Below are 17,069 nucleotides of genomic sequence, written 5' to 3'. Positions count from 1 at the left end.
AACAGCCAGGCTGCCCCGGTCCGGGGGGCTGCTTCCCAGCACAGCCACAAGAGTAATCCCTTCCCCTTTGATCTTCTCCCATTATTTTCTATTCTGACTGCAGGACTCCAACCTCAAGGGCTGCGCTGGAGCAGACAGAGGAATGGCCTCAGCAAGCCGGGCTTTGATTTATTTTGTTTTCCCTTTTGTTCGTCTGAGCTGGCTGGGCAGAGGCTGCTCCCCGTCAGACAGAAGATCTCCGCACGCTGCTGCGGCCCGGGGAGCAGGGGGGCTGCGGGGCCAGGGCTGCACCGACCTGCTCCCATGGCCGGCATCCCGCGCTGCCCGCTCCGGCATCCCCACACTGCCCGCTCCGGCATCCCCACACTGCCCGCTCCGGCATCCCGCACTGCCCGCTCCGCCATCCCCGCACTGCCCGCTCCGGCATCCCCGCACTGCCCGCTCCGACATCCCCGCACTGTCCGCTCCGGCATCCCGCGCTGCCCACTCTGGGATCCCGCGCTGCCCGCTCCGGCATCCCGCGCTGCCCGCTCCGGCATCCCGCACTGCCCGCTCTGCCATCCCCGCACTGCCCGCTCCGCCATCCCGCGCTGCCCACTCCGGCATCCCGCACTGCCCGCTCCGCCATCCCCACACTGCCCGCTCCGGCATCCCGCGCTGCCCACTCTGGGATCCCGCGCTGCCCACTCTGGGATCCCGCGCTGCCCGCTCCGGCATCCCCGCCCTGCCCGCTCCGGCATCCCCACACTGCCCGCTCCGGCATCGCCGCACTGCCTGCTCCGGCATCGCCGCACTGCCCGCTCCGGCATCCCCGCACTGCCCGCTCCGGCATCCCGCACTGCCCGCTCCGGCATCCCCACACTGCCCGCTCCGGCATCCCCGCGCTGCCCGCTCCGGCATCCCACACCGGCTGCTCTGGCATCCCCACACTGCCCGCTCCGGCATCCCCACACTGCCCGCTCCGGCATCCCGCACTGCCCGCTCCGGCATCCCCGCACTGCCCGCTCCGGCATCCCCGCGCTGCCCGCTCCGGCATCCCACACCGGCTGCTCTGGCATCCCCACACTGCCCGCTCCGGCATCCCCACACTGCCCGCTCCGGCATCCCCGCGCTGCCCGCTCCGGCATCCCCCCGCTGCCCGCTCCGGCATCCCCCACCGGCTGCTCTGGCATCCCCACACTGCCCGCTCCGGCATCCCCACACTGCCCGCTCCGGCATCCCCGCGCTGCCCGCTCCGGCATCCCACACCGGCTGCTCTGGCATCCCCACACTGCCCGCTCCGGCATCCCCACACTGCCCGCTCCGGCATCCCGCACTGCCCGCTCCGGCATCCCCGCGCTGCCCGCTCCGGCATCCCCCCGCTGCCCGCTCCAGCATCCCGCACTGCCCGCTCTGGGATCCCGCACTGCCCGCTCCGGCATCCCGCGCTGCCCGCTCCGGCATCCCGCACTGCTCGCTCCGGCATCCCCGCACTGCCCGCTCCGGCATCCCGCACTGCCCGCTCCAGCATCCCCGCGCTGCCCGCTCCGGCATCCCCGCGCTGCCCGCTCCGGCATCCCGCACTGCCCGCTCCGGCATCCCCGCACTGCCCGCTCCGGCATCCCCGCGCTGCCCGCTCCAGCATCCCCGGGATGAGCAAGGGGCTCTGCTCAGCCCAGCCTGCCACGGGGCAAACTCTTCCCAGTGGAGGAGCTGCAAGCGGGGAAAGCGGTCGCCTCCGCTGTGCCGCCCCAGGGGGGACACATCCTGCTGCAGGCGGGTGCTGTGCCACCTTCCACACCGCCACGGAACCAAACAATCGCCGTCTGACCGGCACGTGGTGTCGGAGGCTGGCACGATGCTGCCCGGTGTGCCGGTACTCCCCGGACACGCTCCTTCCCCCCCCGGCGTTGGCCCTTCAGGGCTCCCCGAGTTGCACCCTCGCTGTCAGCAGCTGGCGTGTGCCGAGTCAGCAAGTCTGGGGGCACGGCTGCTGCTGCAAACCCCGCTGTGCCCACGGCTTGCCCAGCTGCGGATCTGCCCAGCCCTGGGAGAGGCCGGGCACCGTTTCATGCTTCAGAAAATATGAACAGCGGCAGCGGCGTGCAGCCCTCCTGGGAGCAGTGTGACCGTTGTAAAACACACCAGCTTCAACACCTAAAAGGTAATTACTTCGGCCCATTTAATATTTAAGAGAAGCAGTAGGAAAATACAGGGTCAGCACCGGCTTCGTCTCGCTCCCGTGCCCTGAGCTGCCAGGGCAGCGGCTGGCTCCTGGTTTTTATGTCAGCTCGGGAAGCGTGGGGAGCAGCAGGGATGCCCGGAGGGGCTGGACCCTGTCCCCATCCCTGTCCCCATCCCTGCCACTGCCTGGGCTGGCACCCGGGAGCCGACAGCAGCAGTGCCCGGGCGCGGAGGGGAGCAGCACCGCGGGCTCGCTGCCGGGATGGGCAGCTCAGCCTCGCCGCTGACCCCCTGCCCCTGCAAGCCGTGCAGGCTGGCAGCCCCACTCACCTGCCTTCCCCAGCCCTCTTGGCAGCCTGCCCTTTCTCTTCTATGTATTTAGTCATTAAAACGTTTGCACTGCTAATGGGACAAGTAAAAAAGCCCATTTGTTCCTCTTTATTATCCTGGTAGGGGACAGGGAGACAGAGGAGGCTCCTCCTGGCTTGAATGGTTAATCCATCTGCCCCGCACTAAATTCTCCAGCCTGTTCTCTGCTGACCCACTGCCTGATGTACGACACGTTAAAGCCTATCGATAACAAAGGGAAGAGCTGCGTGAGAGCGTGATTAGAGAAATCTGCCGTTCCGGCTGCGTTTCCCCGACTGTTTGTAATAAAGATGTCAGAGCACTGAACAGATCGTGCCATTACCCGGGGTGCGGGGAGACAGCCCGCCCGGCCCGGGGCCGTGGTGGTGATCGTAAAACCTCGATGAAGGAGAGGCAATGCCAACAGACACGGCAATGCCAGCAGACACGGCAATGCCAGCAGACGCGGGCCCCCCGAGCCAGCCCCCAGACCCCCCGACAAGCCGCAGCCAGGCTCCAGCCATTCCCGGCGTTTTCTGCTCCGGCTGCCCCAACTCTGAGCCCCGGACCCCGGCCAGGACGCGGAGGGGACCCAGCTCCCACACAGAGCCGGGACGCGCCGGGGCACAGAACGCTGCCCACGGGGCTGGATCTCCCTCCTGCTCCCCGCACGGGGCTGGGGCTGCGCAGAACACAGCTTCCAGCAAAACCCCTCCTTCTCCAGAGCCGGGCAGCAGACAGCAGCAGGCAGCAGACCACGCAGCTCTGCCCAATTTGTGCTCCAAACCAGGGTCCCCCTGCCCTGCGAGGGACCCATCGTTCTGCCTAAACCCTCTTGCCCGGGGCAGAGACACCCTAAGAGCATCCTCCGGCACACGGGGGGCTGCGGCTGGTGGTCACTGCGCTGCCATCCAGCCCCTGGAGACTCTGTCACCTTGATTTAGGTCTTTCCTGTGAAGCCATCAAGCTTCATCAGGGCAAAACTTACTGCTCCTGAGGGCTGCAGCGCCAGGAGCGCAGAGAGCCGCCATCCCACCGAAAACCAAACACGCAAAATCAGCAGAGCTTCTCTCCACGGCAAGAAAACCCGGGTGCCGAAGAGCACACGGCTTTAATGGAGAGAGAAACATTGGCAAGATGGAGAGGCCAGCCCTAACGCAACCCTTTCCAGGAATCGCTTGGACGCAGGATGCAGGGAAGCAGAGGAGCCCTTCCCGGCAGGAGCGAGGTGGCCGTTCGCTCACCGCAGCGCAGAGCCACAGCAAAACCGGCGACGTCCCTGCACCCGCGGCCACTGTCGGGCACCGGCCCCGGGACGGCTGCTCCGCAGAGGAAAGGCAAAGCTAACGCGGAGGCTCCTCGCGCTGGGTCCTGCTCTCTGCTCTTCAGCTCCGACGCCAGCACGGCCGTGGCAGCTGGTGCCAGGGAGCGTGCAAGTGGCTCTGGGCACCACGAACGCAACACCACCTGAGTTTTCCTCGCAAACCTGCGTCCTCTGCGCTTGCAGGCGGCCCGGGGAAAGCAGGGGTTCCCGACGGCAGCCCGGCAGCACCGCAGCTCCCCGCGCCCGCGCCGCGCGTGCCCCTCCGCGGCAGCGACCGCCCCGGCGATGGGCAGGTTTGTCACAACCCTGGCGCAGCGCCAGTTACGGGTGCGCCGTCCCCTGCTCCCTCCAGCAACAGGCAGCAATAAAATACTAGGGTAAAGCTGGGCGTTGAGCTTGAGTGGAGCCGAGAACGAAGTGTCATTTCCACATCAATTAAGGAAAGGTCACGACATCGCAGAGGCTGTAAAACAGCAGCCTTAATGCAGGTTTAAGGCTTTTTTCTCAGCTCTGGTGGGAAAGCCGTAAGTCACCCAAGCCTACCGCTGACTGACACCTACGCGCAGGAGGCTGCGTAGTTAATGCCCACTGGACCCTGCCGGGTGCTGTCCCTCTTCCCTCTTGAGGGACGTCCCCAGTACTGTACTTGGCTAACGGCTGCCAGTGGAAGCTTTCCACCTCCCAGAGCTAACAGGGTGCTCAAGGGGGTTCCATCCCTGCCGCTCCTGCCTGCAGACCCTGCAGAGACACGGCACGGCACCGCGCACCAGCCCGTGGGACGCCGGGCTCAGCCCTCCATCTGCTACAGCCCCGTGCCCACCTCACAACCCGCGCCCACCCCACGACCCCCGCCCACCCCGTGACCCACTCGATGCCTCTATTCCCTGGGTCTGAAACGGGGATGCTCGCTCTCCTGCCTCCCACGGGCGCGATGCTGCAGCCGTGGGGCTGTGCAGGACCCAGCCTGCGCCACGCCAGCACCTCGGGCATTGACCCCTTGCTACTTGCTGGGGGTCTCACTTATCGGACCCCAAAATTCCCCCCCCCCAGCTGCCGGGGTGCTCCCATCCCCCCGCCGTTGGGGGGGAAGCAGCCTGGTCCATGCGGCGATGCGGGAGGGTGGTGGATGCAGGATGCTGCCCCAGCACTGCCGACTTCAGCAAGGTTTGGGGGGGCTCCATTGCCTGAACAGGGGCTCCTTTCCCCCCTCCTGCACTTCTGCCCTTACGGTTCTCCTCCATCCAAGGGCTTCGGGCCGCTGGTTTTGCAGCAGCCACTGCTGTGCCAGTGCACGGGGGGCTTTGGGGGGGGGCTTTGGGGGGGCCACACTGGGCTCCCGGCCGCGGCACACACCCGCCTGCAGCACCGGCAGGACTCCGGCGACTTCCAGCCGCTGGCCACCCAGCCGCAGCCGCCGCTACGAAAGGCGCGCGGCGGGAAGCCCGCAGAGAGCAGGGAGCCGCGGTGCCTCACTGTTACAGCAGTCAGCAGAACGGACAGCTCGAGAGCGAGCTGAATGCCGACCCCCAGCTGCGCCCGAAACCGCCTTCGCGGTTAAAAAGGCAATGAATAAATGAAAATATGTAATATTCCGCAGGCCACAAAGGGGCTCGGGTGAATGGGTGCCCAGGATGCCCCGCCGGCCTCCGGCTGGCGTGCTGCGGTGGCACAAAAAGCGCCGCTGACGCCTTTCAAAGGCAACGGGCAACGCTGACGCCGGCACGGAGCAGGCTTTTGAAATTCAGCCTTTTCTTCTCGGTGTTTTTCTAGCTGTAAATGTATTTTCCACTCTCAGCCAGAGAGAGGGGGTGTTACTCTCTCCTGCTTTATTCCTGGACAAACTGAATTTGTGACGAAATGACAGCCATCAGCAGCAGGGAAAAAGAAGTGCCTTTACGCTGCGCTGGGGCCCGGCAGCTGGAGCGCGGCACGTGCCGGGGCTGCCGCGACGGGGACGGCGGCGACGGGGGCTGCGACAGCTCCGCAGCGCCCGGCTGCGCTCCCAAATGCCAGCGAGAAAACAGCAACGAGGCTCCCTTTGGTGAGATTTCAAGGAGAGGATCCTGAATGCACAGCTTCAAAGCGCATGAAAGGGGAGGGGAAGGGATGGCTACCAGGAGACAGGTTTAACCACATTAAAAGAGTCATCGCCCCCACTGAGCCTTTTGCTCCATCCAGCTTTGATCCATTTTTTATCCACATTTCCTTTCATTTCTCCCCTTTTGTTGACGCACGATGGGGCAATCCATACCAGCGCGAGCGATGCTGAGACATGCTCCGGTTGCTAATCCCACACCCACGCCCGCCCCGAAGCCCCGAGCCCTGCCTGGGCCCGCTCCTCACGTTCCCATCCACGCTGAATAACTGCGACAAGCTTCGCTGAACGTGGCACTCGAGTCTCTTCTAGCCTGGCTTGCAGGGTGCTCGGGACAGAGGGCTCAGCGAGTTCCAGCAAACCAGCCCAGCTCACCCAGCCAGCCCTGCGAGGCCAGCACGGTGACCGTCCCTACGCCTGCCTGTGAGCCGGTCGCTCCTCAAACGAGACGCGTCCAACGCCTGCTCTCCTGCCAACCCAGCGGGCAGAAGGCCTCTTTTCTTTGTCCTTACCACGAGCCTTATCCCACGCTTCAGCCTGGGACAGCAGGGACGTTTTTTAAAAGTTAGAAGGGCACTAGGGCAGATGGAGATGGGGAAAGGGAACACCAGCGAGAAGGAGAAGGAGAACTCGCTGTAAATGACTACAGCATTCATCCTTTTAAAATAATTAATAAATGATTAATGGAACAAATTAGCATAAGATGTGTTATGACAAGTTGCAGAGACATTTATAAATGTCTGTGGCTTAGTTTATAGCAGCCTTTATGCAGCTCTCCTAAACTGAAGTGTGTAAATCAATGTGGCTGTCTCTAAAACGGGTTAGAGCACGTCTTAAAATAATTTATAAGGGATAAGGCAATTTCTGTACACCTGCATTAACCAAGTCTTTATCAACGCAATCTTCATCCAGACTCATTCTTTGTAACCCAGTCACTCAAGAGATGCCAAACTTGCTGCTACCCGAAGCTGTCCCTGCGCAGCCTCGCTGGTGACAACGTGCCAACAGGCCAGTTGCCCACCCCGGTCCCTCCAGAGGAGCTGGCACCAGGCGACGCCACGCAGCCGGACCCCCGGCCCGCTCCAGGACCCCCGCGGGGCCGGGCGAGCATCGCTGCCGGGCCGTCCCCGTGCGCGCCGCACCCCAGCACCCAGCGCCGCCGGGACGCGTCTCCTCGCCCTCCTCGATCCCCCGGCACCGTGACGAGGCACGCGGGCAGCGGGGGCAGGAGCCCCTCTCACCTTTGCAGGCGCCGGCGGCTCCGAGGTGGTAGATGCCGGCTAAGACGCGCCAGACGGCCGCCTGCTCCTCCGCCGTGATGCCCAGCGTGCCCATGGCAGCCTGGAGCTGGGCGAAAGCCGCCGAGGCTTTCTGCTTCTCCTCGGGCTGCGGGCGGAAAGAGACGGGAGGGGAAACGTCATCGAATCATTCAGGTTGGAAAAGGCCTCAAGATCATCAAGTCCAGCCACCAACCCAACCCCACCACGCCTGCTCCGGAGCCCCGCAGCGCTGGGGACGGGGATACAGCGATAAACACGGCGGGGATGCAAGAGGGGGGTAAGAAAACCACATGGCCCGCAAGGAAAAGGCAGCAAGGGACCCTAGGAACAGTCTGGGCAGCGGTGGGAGAAGCCCCTGTGATGTTCCTCAAGAGCCTGGTGCTACGAGCAAGCCTGGGTACGTCTTCTTGTTCTACACTACCACGTAATTCCTACTTCAGGAGCATCTACAGAGACATTAAGCAGTGGCTAGAGACACATTTTACATCTTCTGGCTTCTCACCAAACACACGGGCCCAGAGGTGTGCTGGGGCCACCAGCACCTCACCTGCCCACCTCCAGCACCGCCGTCCCACCCAGAACTCCGGCAACTTTTTTTTGCAGATGCAGCCCCACTGCAAGATTATGGCTTTTTTCTCCCGAACGGAGGATTTTGCAATACAGACACGCGCAGCCCCGGGGCCAGGCAGCGCACGGGGGCTCTGGCGGGCAGCACCCCTGTCCTGGCGAGGACCAGCCTGCCTGGCCTGAAGGATTTCGGCTCCCGCAGAGGTCTACAGGGCTCTGCCAGTGAGGAAACACAGCTGAGGTCTGCGATTTCTCCAGGCTCAAACACATAACCGCAAAATTTGTGAGAGCCAAACGTCCGAGCCCGGCTTTCCCAGGACACGCGTGCACCACGGGGAACATCGCTGGGCAGGAGGAGAAGCGGTGGCGGGGACAGTGCTCGTCCCCTTTGCAGAGCTCGCACTGAGGAGCTGCTGCCCGGGGCCGGTGCTGCCCGGGGCCGGTGCTGCCCGGCTCCTGCCGACCCTCCGCATCCCAGCGGGAAAACCCTCCGTACTGGGACGGGGAACCCGCAGGAACTGGGAAGGCAAAACCCCGTCTCTGAACCCAAACGCGCTGCTGCGTCAGCAGAGCGAGGACCGCGGCCCCGCGCCGTGCCCTCCCCGAGAGCCGCCGTGCCGACAGCCGACTCCTCCGGCCGCCGGACCGGAGCAGGAGCTCCCCGATGGAGATGGAAAATTGAATTCATCAATAGATGATGCGACTGCAGATTGCTGCGATCCACCCCGGCGCTTCAGCTCGCGGGCAATCGGCCCCATCTTCGCAAACGGCTCAGACTGACAAGGAGCTGGTGCTGGAGATCAGCTGCAGTACGGTGAGCCCCTAAAAACCCTCACCCCGGGCCCTCCGAAGGACGCGCTGGCCCCCAGGAGCTGCTGCCGCAGGGAAGCCGTCAGGGCTGTCGGCCCCGGAGCAGCAGGACCTGTCCCCGGGGCGGACTGGGGGTGCCTGAACCCCAAGCGCAGACACGGGGCAGCCACGGCCCCAGCAGCATCCCTGCTCCCGCGGGGCTGCCGGAGCGGTGCTGGAGCCTGTCTGGGCAGACCCCTCCTCACACCCCGACACTGGCTCCCTCCCTCCACGTGCCTGTATGGCAGCAGCTCCCCGAGTCGCCCAGCAGCCGAGGACCCCAACATGTCCTCCAGCCGGGGGTGACGAAGGGCGGGCGCTGCAGCATCCCACCGCGGCTCCAGCTCTTCTCCCTACCTTCACCAACGGCTTGATCCCGAAGGAATTGCTCTCAGGAGTCTGGTGCAAGTGCAGCGTCGTCCTGGAAGCAGTGACAGAAAGTGAGGCTCAAGCTCCCTCCCGCCCCCAGCACCCCCCAAGCCCCCTGCGCTCTCCTCGGGGGGGGTCCCTGACCCCCGCAGAGCCCCTTTGCCTTCACGGCAGCATCTGAGGGGCCCCGTCGGGAAAGGCTCCCGTGGCCATGCCCCACGCAGGGGGACGGAGCTGGCGCCAGGACCCTTCCTCCAGCGCAGCCCGGGGACACGCGGCTCGGGGGGAAGCCAGAAGTGAGCAGGGCAAGGGGTCTCTGTCTCGATCCATCAGCCCCATTTGAGTTTTACTGAAAGGGCGAAAAAAGCAACAGAAAACGCCCTTTTCCTAGAAAATCGCTAGTATCTAAGGGTATGAAAATCCCTGCAGCGCCAGCAATGTGATCACCCTCACAATCTCGTATCAGAGAGGTCTCCAAACCCGCATTGCTGGAGCAAACGTGGCTGTCCACCACGGGGAGCCCCCCGGCAATGGGGGTACCTGTCCGCGGAGCCGGCCGCGCCGCGGGAGCCGCCCACCCACCTGTGAGCCGCGTCCAGCCCCGCCAGCATCAGGGGGAAGACGTTGAAGGTGCTCTCTCCGGGGGGCTGCTGGGCGACGCGGCCCCTCTCCAGCAGCAGGGTCTGGGGGGAGCAGAGGCAGGCGTGAGCGGCAGCCCCCAGCCCCGGCGCGCAGGCAGGGACAGCCCCTCGGTGCGGACGATGTCCGGGCACGCAGGGAAGAGAGGGGACAGTGGCACCCGGAGACGGGGAGATGCCACTGGGAGCTGTCAGGGAGGGGCTGGATTTCTCCTTGCAGGGCCCCGGCTGCTCGAGCAAGCGCCGGATCGTGCCCCGGGCACGCGTCGAGGGGCAACGCTCCAGCTCCTGGGCACAACACCCACAGCCCCTCCCCGCCTCCAAAGGTCCGGGCGAGGCGATGGCCCTGCCGGAGACGCTACGGTCTCCGTCCCAGCGGTGGACAAGCCATTGCCCGGGGCCGGAGACCACCCTGGGTCTGCCTCCAGCCCTGCCACGGCTGCTCGATGCCGGCGCTGGCAGCAGGATCCAGTCCCCGCAGAGCTGGACCCCCCCTGCGCTGCCCTCCCACCAGCACCCCAGGAAGGCACTGGCGGTGCGGGGAGCGAACGCCGGGCCATCGGCTTCCTCCCGGGGCCCAAGCAGCGGAGGGGCAGCAATGGGGCAGCCAGGAAGCCCTGGGGTTCCCCCCCCACCCCAGCTCAAGCCCCCTCCTCCATCAGAGGAGTACATGCTGTACATGTAGTATTCACGTGCAACTCAATACCTCCCCCTACACACATGCATATAACTAAACAGAGTAGGAATTGCTGCTGCTGCCTACAGTAGCACTGGAGAAAGCCAAGACTGAAGATTTATTTTCTTAAAATATTTGCTTAATTCTCTTGCACAGAGACTTTTTTCCATTATTCACCTTAATGATTTAAAATGTAAGTGATACTGCCTCTGCACTTTGAGTTAGTGAATTTTATAAATGGTTTACAGAGCTTAAGAATGACTGTCCCCTCCGAGCCACCAAATAATGGTGCTAACACTGGTGTGAGACCATGGGCAGCTCTGATTAAAGTGCTTTGTGTGACGGCCCTGACGGAGATAAAAGCCCTCAGAGGCTTCGCTCCAGGCTGCTGTGTAAGGGGCTGCTTACGAAATGCTGAATTATGCATTTCCCCGTGAACATTTCATTCCAGAGCCGTCCTGCGCTCCCTGCCAGGGGAGGGGGTGACAGGCGGCGGGGACCCCACCGCGCCGCTGACGGAGCTCCTGCGGTCCCCGAGGAGCAGCAGAGCGGAGCATCGCTCCTCTCGCACCCAGCCTGGCTGGGGAGCGGCACAGGGGCTCTTCGCCCCCACCCCGAGGACCCCCGGTTCTCAGCCCTCCCACCTCGCCAGGCGGCAGGGCCCGCGGGGTACCTGGAGGTGCGCAGCGGTTATCCGGCCGGCGGCACCGAAATCCAGCGACAGGACCATGGAGAAGCGCGTGGAGCTGCTGCCGTGGCCGGTGCCCACTGACCCGAAGGCTCCCAGCACCGTGAACATCGCCTGGATCTTCTCCACTGCAAATCCAACACCGGCAGCCCCCTGAGCCGCCCCGCCACGGCTGCAGTGCGGCATCGCTCCGGCACTCGCCGGGAGAGAGCCAGGCCACGCTGCTGCTGCTCCAGCGCAGCCTCAGGGCTGCAAACGGGCGCCGGAGGAGGCTGCTCCTCCCGGGGGTCTGTCCCAGCGCACGGGGACCCCGGGCATGGGGCTGGCATCCCGCACCGCGACAGCGCGAGTGTTGGCCAGCCTGCCCACAGCTCCAGCCAGCTCCAGGCCCTTCGCCAGGCGCTTGGCAGAGCGTGGCGTACCCAGAGCTTCGAAACCCGAACCTGCCCTCTGAAGCTGCTGAGGGCCTGGAGCGCTTCCTCGCACGGCACCGGGAACTTGAGCGAAGAAGAGAAGGCTGCGAGGGGACCTAATAAATGCCTACAAATATCTGAAGGGTGGGTGTCAGGAGGATGGGGCCAAGCTCTTTTCAGTGGTGCCCAGCGACAGGACAAGGGGTAATGGGCACAAACTGAGGCACAAGAAGTTCTGTCTGAACATGAGGAAGAACTTCTTCCCTCTGAGGGTGACGGAGCCCTGGAACAGGCTGCCCAGGGAGGCTGTGGAGTCTCCTTCTCTGGAGATATTCCAGCCCCGCCTGGACAAGGTCCTGTGCAGCCTGCTGTAGGTGACCCTGCTTCGGCGGGGGGGTTGGACTAGATGACCCACAGAGGTCCCTTCCAACCCCTACTATTCTGTGATTCTGTGATTCTGGGAGCGGGTGGGGACAGCGCTGCCCCAGCCACGCAAGCAATCCCCTCCTGGTGCTTACGCGGGCGTTTATCGAAATAGCAAAACTGCTCAGCGTGGGACGGGGAGCAGGCAGGGGCACACGCAGCCCCGCAGCCCCGCAGCCCCACAGCCCGTGCTGCGCTTGCACAGCCGCACGGAGCCAGCCCAGCGGGGCACGCACCGGGCCGGGAAGGGCTCGGATGAAGGCCATTGGATGGCAGCAGCATCACCCTCACCTTGGCACGCGCTCCCTAGCCCGCACGGACACTCTCCGTGCACTGACTCTGCCCAGCACCAAGCACCCCGCAGCCCCCGGGCCAGTGCTCGACGCATCGCTGCCAGGGCTCGGAGCCGGCAGTGCCCACCGTGCCCGGTACCCGAGACCCTGCCTTCCATGCTGCCCACCGCGCCGCGTACCCGAGACCTGGCTGCCCATGGTGCCCGCTGTGCCCTGCACCTGAGACCCTGCCGTCCCCCATGCTCCATACCCAAGACCCTGCCATCCGCGCTGCCCATCACAACCTGTACCTGAGACCCTGCCATCCCACCATGACCCACACCTGAGACCCTGCCATCCACACTGCCCATCACAACCCACACCCGAGACCCTGCCGGCCACGCTGCTCACCGCGCCCCGTACCTGAGACCTTGCTGTCCACACTGCCCATCACAACCGACACCTGAAACCCTGCCGTCCGCACTGCCCACCATGCCCCGTACCTGAGACCCTGCCGGCCACGCTGCCCATCACAACCCGTACCTGAGACCCTGCCATCCCACCATGACCCACACCTGAGACCCTGTTGCCCAGACTGCCCACCACGCCCCGTACCTGAGACCCTGCCGTCCACGCTGCCCGCCGTGCCCACCAGGTACTCCAGGACGCTCCGGCAGCACGAGCTCTTCCCAGCCCCGCTGCGTCCCAGGGGCACGATGGCCTGATCCTGCCGCTGCGTCAGCAGGTTCCGGAGGGCTCTCTGGGCCACCGAGCAGACGTGCGGGGCCGTGCCGTCCCGCTTCCCCTTCCACGCCTGCGGGCAGGGGCAGGGTGGGAGAGCACACCCCAAGACAGGCTGCTTACAGGGAAAATCCTGAAGACGTGTCACGCCGAGGGCAACGGTTTCTCCCCAGGGTTCACACATTCCCCCCCCACCCCAAGATTCCCAGGGGAAGGGGAAACCCCACCGTGCCCGGCCAGCCCAGCCCCGCTGCACCAGTGCGGAGAGGGCTGGGGACCGACCCAGGGGACCCACAGCAGGACCCGCTCCAGCTCGCCCATGAGCAGGAGCTCTGCCCAGCACCACCGCAGGCACCGTGCCCCGTGCCCAACCCCTCCCCAGCCCCAGCACCCCCGGGGGGGGTCAGTCACAGCAACACAGCCATTTTTCTCCTGGAAACCATGAAAAATGCTGTGCTGGGAGCAGCGCCCAGCTGCGAGCATCCCTGGCCCTGAGCATCCGCGGCCCCAAGCAACCCCGGTCCCGAGTGTCCCCAGAGCATCCCTGACCCTCAGTGGCCCCAGAGACCCCCATCCCTGAGTGTCTCCGGTCCCGAGTGTCCCCAGAGCATCCATGACCCTTGGTGTCCCCAGAGCATCCCTGGCCCCAAGCATCTCCAGCCCCAAGAATCCCCCAGAGCACTCCCGACCCTCGGTGTCCCCAGAGCCCCCCCAGCCCCAAGCGTCCCCAGGTCAGAGCCTCCCTGGCCCCAAGTCACCCGAGCCCCCAGCATCCCCGGTCCCAAGTGTCCCCAGGGCCACCCCGAGTGTCCCCAGAGCATCCCCAACCCTCGGTGTCCCAAAGCCCCCCAGCCCCACGCATCCCCCTGAACATCCCCAACCCTCGGTGGTCCAGAGCCCCCCAGCCCCGAGTGTCCCCAGCCCCGAGCATCCCTGGGTCAGAGCCCCCCCAGCCCCGAGCATCCCCGACCCTTGGTGTCCCTGAGCCCCCCCAGCCCCGAGCATCCCCGGGTCAGAGCATCCTGGCCCCTCGGTGTCCCAGAGTCCCCCCAGCCCTGAGCATCCCCCGGCCCCCCAGCCCCAAGCATCCCCCAGAGCCCCCCCAACCCTTGGTATCCCCAAGCCCCCCAGCCCCAAGCATCCCCCCGAGCCCCCCCCAACCTTCGGCATCCCTGAGCCCCCCAGCCCCGAGCATCCCCGGGTCAGAGCCCCCCCAGCCCCTCGGTGTCCCCCAGCATCCCCGGGTCAGAGCCCCCCCAGCCCCGAACATCCCCCAGAGCATCCCTGACCCTTGGTGTCCCTGAGCCCCCCAGTCCCGAGCATCCCCGGGTCAGAGCCCCCCCAGCCCCTCGGTGTCCCCGAGCCCCCCAGCCCCGAGCATCCCCGGTTCAGAGCCCCCCCAGCCCCTCGGTGTCCCCGATCCCCCCAGCCCCCCCCCCCCCCCGGCTGTGACGGTCCCACGCTGCCCCCTGCCGGCACCGCGCGGCCGGCGCCCCCCACCCCCACGCGGGACCGGGACCGCTCCCACGCCCCCCCCCCCCCCCCCGCGCTCACCGTCCCCGCGCGGCCGGGCGCGAGGGCCACCAGGCCGGGCCCGGCGCGGGTGCAGGGCAGGCGGGCGCGGTAGCGCTGGCGCAGGGTGTGCACCGCGCTGCAGGCGTTGAGGCTGAGCAGCCAGGCCAGGTCCTCGGCGTGGTCCAGGCTGGGGGGGTTGGTCTGCAGGGAGACAGCCCAGCCCCCCCCGAGCTCTGCGGTCACGGCACGCGCTGTGCCGGGTCAGAGCGTGCCCTGAGCCAGTTTGCTGATGGCACCAAACTGGGAGGTGTGGTGGGCACCCCGGCAGGCTGTGCTGCCATCCAGCGAGACCTGGCCAGGCTGGAGAGCTGGGCACAGAGGAACCTGATGAGGTTCAACCAGGGCAAGGGCAGGGTCCTGCCCCTGGGGAGGAACAACCCCAGGCACCAGTACAGGCTGGGGGGGACCTGCTGGAGAGCAGCTCTGTGGAGAGGGACTGGGAGTGCTGGGGGACAACAGGGTGACCATGAGCCAGCAGCGTGCCCTGGGTGCCCAGAAGGCCAAGGGGATCCTGGGGTGCATTCAGAGGAGTGTGGGCAGCAGGGCGAGGGAGGTTCTCCTCCCCCTCTGCTCTGCCCTGGGAGGCCCCATCTGCAGTGCTGGGTCCAGTGCTGGGCTCCCCAGTTCCAGAAAGATGAGGAGCTACTGGAGAGAGTCCAGCACAGGGCTGTGAGGATGAGGAGGGGACTGGAGCATCTCTCCTACGAGGAGAGGCTGAGGGAGCTGGGCTTGTTCAGCCTGGAGAAGAGAAGGCTGAGAGGGGACCTTAGAAATGCCTCTAAATATCTGCAGGGGGGGGTCAGGAGGACGGGGACAGACTCTTTCCAGTGGTGCCCAGCGACAGGACAAGGGGCAACGGGCACAAACTGGAGCAGAGGAAGCTCCAGCTGAACCCGAGGAAGAACTTCTTCCCTCTGAGGGTGACGGAGCCCTGGCCCAGGCTGCCCAGGGAGGCTGTGGAGTCTCCTTCTCTGGAGATATTCCAGCCCCGCCTGGACACGGTGCTGTGCCCCCTGCTCTGGGTGACCCTGCTTGGGCAGGGGGTTGGGCTGGGGGACCCCAGAGGGCCCTGCCAACCCCGAACATTCTCCCATGGGACCCCCCGCCGGCAGCCCCCCGACCCGTCCAGCCCCGAGCGACGGGGCACAGCAAACCCGAGGAGGGGGCTCACCCGCTGCACGCTGTCCTCGTCCACCTCGACGACGCTGCCGTCCGCCTCCCGGCGCACCCTCACCCTCCCCGCCGCCAGCTCGGGGGTCCCCACGTCCGGCTTCAGCTGTGTGGCTGCAACGAGAGGGTGCTGAGTCCCACCGGCACGGCTGGCGGGGAGAGCCGGCCACGGCGTGGGGAGCTGCCGGGGGTCACCGCTGACCACGGCCCCGCCGTGGCGTGGCCGGGCACGGTGCCGGAGCAGCACCCGGTGCCCACCCTGCTCCCGACCCACAGCCGGGACGGAGCCGGCGCTCGCCCGCGGCACTGGAAGGCGAGGGCGGAGGGAGGCGAGTTACCCAGCGTGAATCCGTCCTGCTGCACGAGCCAGACCTGCTCCGCTTCGTACCACGCGTCCCTCGGAGCCTGCGGGGAGCGGAACCGCGCGGGAACCGCCGCGCAGCTGAGCGGGACGAGCTGCGCCTTCCCCCTGCCCCAGCTCTGCCCTCCCGGCCCCGGGGCACCTTCCCCAGCCCCAGCCGAGCCCACGCCGACGGGAAGGGCTGCACGAAGCCAGGGAAATGGCGTCAGCGCCCTCCAGACGCGGGGCAGCAGCCCGGCAGGCCTGCGGACACGTTACCTGCTCCTTGTCCGTGCTCTCGCCCGTCTCCTCTTTGCTCTCGCCCGGTGCCTCTTCGACCTCTCCCCGCTCTTCCTTCACCTTCCTCACCTCCTTCGCCACAGCTTCTGACCTTCCCTGGAGCCCTCCCGGCTCCCCCGTCGGCCCCTCCGGCTCCTTCGCGGTTTTTCCAGGCTTTTTGACTTCCCTCGGCTCCTTCCTGCCATCTCCGACATCTTTCTTCATCTTCTCCGGCGCCTTCCTGGCCAGCCCCGGCTCCCTGGCTCTCGCCTTGGCTGGGGGCTGCTCGGCGCTTGGGGGTGCCCCCGTCTCCTTCTTGGTGCTCCCGGGCCCCGTCCCCTCGGGCGCGTCCCCCTCCTTCGCTGGGACTTTGCTGCGGCGCTGGGGGCCCGTGCTGGGCGCGGGGGCTGGAGCCGGGGGGCTGCCCCGCGGGCGAGGGTCCTGGGGGCTCTTCTCAGGACGCGACGGCTTCCCTGCCCTGGGACCCTCCGGGCGAGGGGTCTCTGCTGGTCTGGGGGCTGCCGGGCCGGGCGCGGGGGACGCGGCTTTGCTGGGGACGGCCGCTGGCGCAGCCCTCCCGGGTGGCAGCTCCCTGCGTGGGGGGGCCGGGACCCCCTCGCCCCCCTGCCCCTCTGCGTGCAGCCCGTTCTGCAGCGGCCGCCCCTCGCTCGGCACCTCCGCTCCGGTGGCTCCGGCGTCCCCGGCTCCGGCCTCGCCGTCCTCCCCCGATGGCTGCCGAGCAAGGGAGAGGCGCGGGGTCTGACCAGGACAGGGCGAAGGATCCGACCCCGACCCCGACCTGGGACGCCCGGGCCGAGCACAGCCCGGCAGGACACGGGGCTCCTGCTTGCTCCGGACA

The 17,069-nt window shown here is 66.3% G+C and overlaps 1 protein-coding gene across 4 annotated transcripts in view; it reads right to left on the bottom strand.

The window, feature by feature from the left end:
• MYO18B (myosin XVIIIB) overlaps positions 1–17,069 on the bottom strand; it is a 79,808-nt gene that overhangs the window by 60,360 nt on the left and 2,379 nt on the right. For all 4 annotated transcript variants that reach the window (XM_075435006.1, XM_075435005.1, XM_075435004.1 and 1 more), the window contains exons 4-12: positions 16,211–16,942; positions 15,930–15,996; positions 15,593–15,705; positions 14,401–14,562; positions 12,721–12,919; positions 10,983–11,125; positions 9,578–9,678; positions 8,984–9,047; positions 7,172–7,316 (exon numbers count right to left, since the gene is read on the bottom strand). In XM_075435006.1, the coding sequence (XP_075291121.1) occupies positions 7,172–7,316; positions 8,984–9,047; positions 9,578–9,678; positions 10,983–11,125; positions 12,721–12,919; positions 14,401–14,562; positions 15,593–15,705; positions 15,930–15,996; positions 16,211–16,942 (1,726 nt within the window). The remainder of the gene's footprint in view (positions 1–7,171; positions 7,317–8,983; positions 9,048–9,577; positions 9,679–10,982; positions 11,126–12,720; positions 12,920–14,400; positions 14,563–15,592; positions 15,706–15,929; positions 15,997–16,210; positions 16,943–17,069) is intronic.

This window comes from Opisthocomus hoazin, chromosome 13, assembly GCF_030867145.1.
Source record: "Opisthocomus hoazin isolate bOpiHoa1 chromosome 13, bOpiHoa1.hap1, whole genome shotgun sequence".
Taxonomy (NCBI): domain Eukaryota; kingdom Metazoa; phylum Chordata; class Aves; order Opisthocomiformes; family Opisthocomidae; genus Opisthocomus; species Opisthocomus hoazin.
The sequence above is the reverse complement of the archived record's forward strand: the minus strand, read 5'-3'. Positions and strand labels throughout refer to the sequence as shown.